Source organism: Carcharodon carcharias, chromosome 26 (genome assembly GCF_017639515.1).
Source record: "Carcharodon carcharias isolate sCarCar2 chromosome 26, sCarCar2.pri, whole genome shotgun sequence".
Classification (NCBI taxonomy): domain Eukaryota; kingdom Metazoa; phylum Chordata; class Chondrichthyes; order Lamniformes; family Lamnidae; genus Carcharodon; species Carcharodon carcharias.
Genome location: NC_054492.1, coordinates 469,230 through 477,246, shown reverse-complemented (window position 1 = coordinate 477,246; position 8,017 = coordinate 469,230). Strand labels below are relative to the sequence as shown.

Genomic DNA, 8,017 nt, shown 5'->3' with positions numbered 1-8,017 from the left:
TAAATGATCACAAGTTCAATTTATTTGACCCACCTAATTTAAAAATTACAATCCTTTTAAATCCTTAGAAATAAAAGTGTTATATTTATTTTTTACTCGTGTCTCACTCAATGTATAATTCTAAAAACATAATTCTCTACTAACTTGCAGCATTCCATCTCACTGGTATCTGATTGTTCTAGTCTATTGTCCTTATATTTAATAGTTATTTTGATTATTTGTCCTCACTCCCATTCCTAATTACTATTTGTTTCCTTTCAATGCTTCACCCTTATTTTGTATAAATATAATTGTATTAGAACCATAGAACACTACAGCACAGAAAAACAGGCCATTCAGCCCGTCTAGTCTGTGCTGAATATTATTCTGCTAATCCCATTGACCTGCACCCAGTCCATAACCCTCCAGACCTCTCCCATCCATGTATCTATCTAATTTATTCTTAAAACTTAAGAGTGAGCCTACATTTACTATGTCAGATGGCAGCTCGTTCCACACTCTCACCACTCTGAGTGAAGAAGTTCCCCCTAAATCTTTCCCCTTTCACCCTAAAGCCATGTCCTCTCCTAATCTCTCCTAATCTAAGAGGAAAGAGCTTATTCACATTTAATCTGTCTATATCCTTCATAATTTTGTAAACTTCTATCAAATCTCCCCTCATTCTTCTACGCTCCAAGGAATAAAGTCCTAACCTGTTTAATCTTTCCCTGTAACTCAACTCCTGAAGACCCGGCAACATCCTAGTAAATCTTCTCTGCACTCTCTCAATCTTACTGATATCCTTAGGCGACTAGAACTGCACACAATACTCCAAAGTTGGCCTCACCCATGTCTTATACAACCTCACCATAACATCCCAACTCCTATACTCAACACTTTGATTTATGAAGGCCAGTATGCCAAAAGCTTTCTTTATAACCCTATCTACCTGTGATGCCACTTTCAGGGGATTATGTATCTGAACTCCCAGATCCCTTTGTTCCTCCACACTGCTCAGTGCCCTACCATTTACTGTGTATGTCCTACCTTGGTTTGATCTTCCAAAATGCAACACCTCACACTTTTCTGCATTAAATTCCATCTGCCGTTTTCTGGCCCATTTTTCCAGTTGGTCCAGATCTCTCTGTAAGCTTTGAAAGCCTTCCTCGCTGTCCACAACAACTCCAATCTTAGTGTCATCAGCAAACTTGCTGATCCAATTTACCACATTATCATTCAGATCATTAACATAGACAACAAACAACAATGGTCCCAGCACAGAACCCTGAGTCACACTGGTCACAGACTGAGAAGCAATCATCCACTACCACTCTCTGTCTTCTCCCACACAGCCAATTTTGAATCCAGTTTACAACCTCTCCATGGATACCAAGTGTCTGAACCTTCTGAACTAACCTCCCATGTGGGACCTTATCAAAGGCCTTACTAAAGTCCATGTAGACAACCTCCACAGCCTTTCCTTCATCTACTTTCTTGGTAACCTCCTCGAAAAACTCTACAAGGTTCGTTAAACACGACCTACCACGCACAAAGCCATACTGACTATCCTTAATCAGCCCTTGGCTGTCCAAATAATTGTATATCCAATCTCTCAGAACACATTCCAATAATTTACCTAATACTGACGTCAGGCTCACTAGCCTGGTTTACTTATGGACACTTTTTTAAACAACGGAACAACATGAGCTACCCTCCAATCCTCCGGCACCTCACCCGTGGCTAAGGACGTTTTAAATATTTCTGCCATGGCCCCTGCAATTTCTACACTAGTCTCTTTCAAGGTCCGAGGGAATATCACGTCAGGCCCGGGGGATTTATTTACCTTTATTCGCTGTAAGGCAGCAAGCACCTCCACCTCTTTAATCTCTATATGTTCCATGACACTACTGCTTGTTTCCCTTCCTTCCTTATACACTATGTCAGTTTCCTGAGTAAATACTGATGCAAAAAAACTGTTTAAGATCTCCCCCATCTCATCTGGCTCCACACATAGACGACCACTCTGATCTTCAAGGGGACCAATTCTGTCCCTTACTATCCTTTTAGTCTTAATATACTTGTAGAAACCCTTCGGGTTTACCTTCACATTATCTGCCAAAGCAACCTCATGTCTTTTTGCCTTCCTAATTTCCTTTAGTATTTTCTTACATTTTCTATACTCTACAAGTACCTCATTTGGTCCTTGTTGCCTATACCTGCTATACACCTGTCTCTTCTTCTTAACCAGATCACCAATATCCCTTGAAAACCAAGGTTCCCTATGCCTGTTAACTTTGCCTTTAATCCTGACAGGAACATGCAAACTCTGCACTCTCAAAATTCGCCTTTGAATGCCTTTCACTTACTGAACACATCCTTGCCAGAAAACAACTAATCCCAATCCACTCTTCCTAGATCATTTCTCATTTCCACAAAATTAGCCTTTCTCCAATTTAGAATCTCAACTCGAGGACCAGACCTATCCTTATCCATAATTAGCTTAAAACTAATGACATTGTGGTCACTGGACCCAAAATGTTCGCCTACACATACTTCTGTCAACTGACCTGTCTGGTTCCCTAATAGGAGATCAAGTATTGCATCCTCTCTCATTGGTACCTCTATATATTGATTTAGAAAACTTTCCTGAACACATTTGACAAACTCCAAGCCATCCAGCCCTTTTACAGTATGGGAATCCCAGTCAATATGTGGAAAGTTAAAATCTCCTACTATCACAACTTTCTGTTTCTTATTCATATATTCATATACAAAAATGCCCAGAAATGAGGATTGTGTAAACCAAAGTGAACAAACTGAATAAAAAGATCTTTTTCAAATCACTGAAACTAAATTACCAAAAGAGACAGAGCAATTTCCACCACAAGGCCCTGCAAACAACCATGAAATAAACAACCAGATAATCTTTAAATGGCTGAATAGTCTTAGGTGTGAGGTTAAAGAATAAATGTCAATCAGCGCACTGCAACCCATTGGATACCTCCACCGTCAGTGCAGCTCAGTACTAGACTTGTAGTGTCAGCTCAAGTCTCTAGAGTAGGACTTGGACCCAAAACCTTCTGACTCACTACCCACGGCAAACATACCCCAAAGCTACTTACGTAAAGCAAATGAGACAAACAGGCAACAGTTTTGCTTGTAAATTTGGTACAATATGGGGCATTGAAGAAATGCTGATTATTTGTTACCGTACTCAGATTTTTAATTTCTGTTGAAAGGGATACAAATCTAGGTACTATTTTATCTAAAGAGCCAACCTTAAGTTGTGAACACTGGTGCAGAATTATGATCATTGATGTAAAAATGTCATTTCCAGGCAGCAGGATCCAGCGCCGGCCATAAGCCCATGCTTCACTGGGTGTCCTAACCCAGTAAGCAAGCAGTGGAAGATTGAGGGGTAATGCTGGGAATTCCAATTAACATGTCTGCAACAGATTTGCAATAGGTGCACTTCAAGCCCCAGGCAACATAAGGACAGACTGGCAGCAGGGAGACCAGAGATCAGAAAAATCTCACCTCATCTTTCAAGATTTGCTATGAATTAACACATATATAATCAAAAAATAATTAAAGTTTATCACTAAAATGTTCAAACATGGAGTGTTTTAAGGTATGAAGGACAGCATGGTCATTATTGAGAAACCAAAGATAATGCCCAAAAGCTTCAACAGTCGTTGATCAGAGGAATTTAATTCATGAGGTAAAATTTCTAAAAATGTGATATAAATGAATGTTCCTGCAGTGATCCCTGCAAGGATACTCTGTGCCAGGACAGTGCTGGCTGACTTGACCTGTGTGATTATAATGCCAATCACAATACCCAAAGGGGACATTATTGCCAAGATGATAATATATAATATCACAGAGCCTTGTGGCACATTGCTCTGTATAAGCTTCAGAGCCAAGCTGAAAACAATTATACTTTTATGAATTAAAATGGCAGAAAAGATCTGCAAAACCTTTGACTCTGTCTGCTGTTGACCAATGGGCAAACCTTCAAATAGAGAGTGTAAGGATAGAGAAAGGAAGAGAATAAAAGAACGGAAAGCAGGATAGGCATTGACATCAATGTGATCGTGGTAATCTGTAGTTTCCACACTGTTGTAGTTTATCTGTATACGGTGGTTAATGTCATCATCAGCGCAGTGGGTTGCTGCTGGAGTACGATGTGCAATAAGAGAGGTGGTCTCACTCAAACTGCTGCCACGGCACTCCAGAACTATTCGCTCAATGATGAGAGGCAGGAAAAAACCAAGTGCTATGACAAACTCTGGAAGTGGAAAGGTCATCTGCAAATATACAAACACAAACTGCGGTTAAGGGCTTTAATGTTAATACAGTGTAGCTTTTGTTTTATGTTCTATAAACTTCAGAAAGCAAATCATCTGAGACAATGTTAATTTTAGTTCATATTTCAAAACTAACTGATTGAAATTTGAGCTAACAGAAAACTTCTGTGGTTGGACTGAGTAACCACAAGCATCTGGATAGAAAATTTCAAAAATTGATGACTCAGTGAAGAAATTTATTTTATTATTTAAGTCATAAATGGCCAACTCCTTCATCCTTAGACTATGAACCCTAGTTTTTGACTCTCCAGCCTTTCAGCATCAACCCCATCAAACCCTCACTTCAATGTCATAATCGCTCAATCTTCTAAACTCCGGAGAATACGGACCCAATCTATTCAACATCTTTCGCAGTACAGCCCTCAGCCCAAAAATCAATCCAGTGAACCTTTATTGCACCCCTTTAAGGCATGTAGATTTTTCCTTAAGCAAGGAGACCAAAACTGTAGACAGTATGCCAGCTACAGTCACACCAAAGCCCTACACACAACTGCAACAAGACTTTCTCTCCCATACTCCAATCCCCTTGCATTGAAAAATATACTGTTTGCCTAATTGATTACTGTTTGTAAACTTTGTGATCTGTGTGCAAGGACACCCAAATCCCTTTAAATACCAAAATTTCCTAGTCTCTCCATTTAAGAAAATACTCTGCTTGTCTCACCTTCCTATCAACCTGGATAACTTCACATTCCCCATATAATACTACAACTGGCATATTTTTGCCCAACAACCTAACAAGTCCATTTCTCTCTGCAGCTTTTCTGCATTCTCCTCACAGTATACTTTCCCAATTAGCTTTGTATCATAAGCAACTTTTGGTATTCTTCCACCCCCCAACCCCCCCCCACCCCATCCCCTGCCCCCACCCCACCCCCTGCCCCCAGCCCATTTTTGCTTAATTTATTTCAAACACATTGCATGAAAAGCATTTTGGACAACAGGGCATCATAGCTACAGGAAAAGGCCATTTGGCTATCAATTTTGTTTGGTTAAATCAATTCCAGCTTCTTGCCTTGTCACTATATCCCTCAGTCCCTTCTTTCACAACTGAATTATAGATTTGCTTAAATAATGGGTTAGGAGTCATACTCGTTACTGGGTTTCCCATACAAATAACCCCAGCCTAGTTTTTAAATCCTTTGTTAGTGTGAATTTGTCAGCGTGAACTTTGGAATTTCTTTTGGAATTTTGAATATTTGTATAAATGTTATAATGTTTTGCAATCTCAGTGCATCATTCCATTGTATTGTCACTATGGTAACAATGACACAAACTCAGACTTTTCCAAAGAAAAAAGTTTAAAGGTGCCAGTTAACAAAAACATAGCAGTAACAAAAATGCCCTTAATTGATCTTTAACTACCCCAAATTTGACAATTTCCCATTGTGTAATTTCACTAGACTACCGGATGAAAGCCTTCCCCCAGGAGCTAATTGCAACTGGGCAACTTGGAAGTGCCTTAACAGACTTAGGACTAGTGTTGGTCATTCAAAGGTGTCACTAAGCAAATGGGGATATACAACCAGCCCGACAACTTGTGAATGTGGAACTGAGCCGCAGATTATCCAACATCTCCTGCAATGCCTATCACTAGAGGAACCCTGCTCTGTTGCAGATCTTGCCAAATTCAACAACAAGGCGCAAAAATGTGTCCAGTTCTGGCTGGGCCACGTATAGACTGACCGTGGACACGATAAAAAGACGACTAGACTAGTATTCCAGAGGGCAGCCTAATGTTCGGAGGACACAGGTTAAAATCCCAACATGGCAGCTGGTGGAATTTAAATTTAATTAATTTAAAAAATCTGGAATAAAGCTAGTCTCAGTAACGGTGACCATGAAACCATTGTCGATTGTTGTGAAAACCCATCTGGTTCACTAATGTCTTTTAGGGAAGGAAATCACCACCCTTACCTGGTCTGGCCTACATGTGATTCCAGACCCACAGCAATGTGGTGGACTCTTACCTGCCCTCTGAAATGGCTTAGCAAGCCTCTCAGTTCAAGGGTAACTAGGGATGGGTAATAAATGCTGGCCTTGCCAGCGATGCCCACATCCCATGAAAGAATAGATTAAAAAGTCAAATATCCAAAAGGCCACCCGGCAATGACCATTAAAGAAAATGAAGTCATACATTAACTTGCAGTTTTTTCAGCTCCTCATTAATACCAGAAAGATAATCTGGTAGGACATCCAGTAAGCAAGCAGCAAGAAAAACTCCTCCAGCAAAACAACTGCACAAGCTTAGCAACAGTTGATGGCTTGCTGCAACAATGAATACAAGGTGCAAGTATTAGTTCACAGATATGTCACAAGAGAGCGGTTACATAACATACTGCGCAACACGAGAAATCAGCTTTTTAAAAAAAATAAATTCATGAGATGTGGACTTCACTGGCAAGGCCAGCATTTGTTACCATCCCTAAATGCCCATTGAACTGAGTGGCTTACAAGGCCTTTCAGAGGGCAATTAAGAGTCAACCACATAGGCCAGACCAAGTGAGGACAGCAAATTTCCTTCCCTAAAGGACTTTAGGGAATCCAATAGGTTTTTATGACAATCAACATTACCTTCAGTCAACGTTACTGAGACTAGCTTTAATTTCCACATTAATTGAATTTTAAATTCCACTGTCTCCTCATTAATTGGCTCACTTCAGGTACCAGGAAGTGTCTGGACAGGAGACTAAGTTGAGGAAGTAGAGTTTAGGAGCAGTCCATTCAGAAAATCCTGCTATACAGAGTGGAATGGGGCAGAGGGGATTTCCCTGCGAGGTGGAGGGCTCTGAGGGAAGTTTCAAGACCTCAGACCAATGAGACGTTCTGCCTGATGAGGGGTAAGATGGGCAGGATCACTCCACACGCTTGAGCTTCCTGGACACATTGAATGGAGTCAGAGCCAAGTGCAGCTTTAGTGTTTCAATGACATATGACTCAAGCTGGATTTAATGTGAAGACACTGCTGCACCATCTGACTTGGTCACGTTGGCTGTCTCTCCTTCAGCCACATGAACCAAAGTGTGTGTGGAAGTGCAGATTCCTGAGCAGTGACTTCCAGAGAATAGCTGCCATGCCCGATTGGGGACTTCCAGCTGGAGGTGATCTTGTTCCAGATCCTGAGCAGATCCAGTGAAATAGAGGCAGTACCTCAAGGGAACGAGGAGGAGAAATGAGTGTTGTAAATGAGGCTTGGAGTACGGTAGCATAACAGTAACGTTACTGAGCTAGTAATCCAGAGGCCTGAATTAAATGTCCAGAGACATGAGCTCAAATCCATGGCAGCTGGTAAAATAGAAATTCAATTAATTAAATAAACCTGCAATAAAAAGCTAGTTTCAGTAACGGCAGGAGGCTTTGAAGATTTATGGATTAAGACAGGAGTCATAAATCTGGTTCATTAATCCCTTCAGGGAGGGAAACCCATTGTCTGGACCAGTCTGGCCTACATGGGACTTCAGACCCAAAACAATGTGGCTGACTCTTAGCTGACACCGAAGAAGTCACTCAGTTGTATCAAACCATATACATGCTTTCATAAGAATAAAACTGGACTAACACTCAGCATCAACCTAGGTAGCAGGCATAATAAGGGCAAACCCTGCAAAGTCAGGTTATGACAGGTGTCAGGTAGAAAACACAATTGAGAACCAGGCTGAATATAAAAT

General features: G+C 40.7%; 1 protein-coding gene across 1 annotated transcript; it reads right to left on the bottom strand.

Moving 5' to 3' along the window:
* Positions 1–3,605: 3,605 nt before the first annotated feature.
* slc39a1 (solute carrier family 39 member 1) lies at positions 3,606–7,776 on the bottom strand. The gene is made up of 3 exons (XM_041175386.1): positions 7,773–7,776; positions 6,487–6,617; positions 3,606–4,289 (listed from the first exon to the last, which is right to left on the bottom strand). The coding sequence occupies exons 1-3, from the start codon at positions 7,774–7,776 to the stop codon at positions 3,606–3,608; spliced, it is 819 nt and encodes a 272-aa protein (XP_041031320.1).
* Between the last annotated feature and the right edge of the window lie 241 nt (positions 7,777–8,017).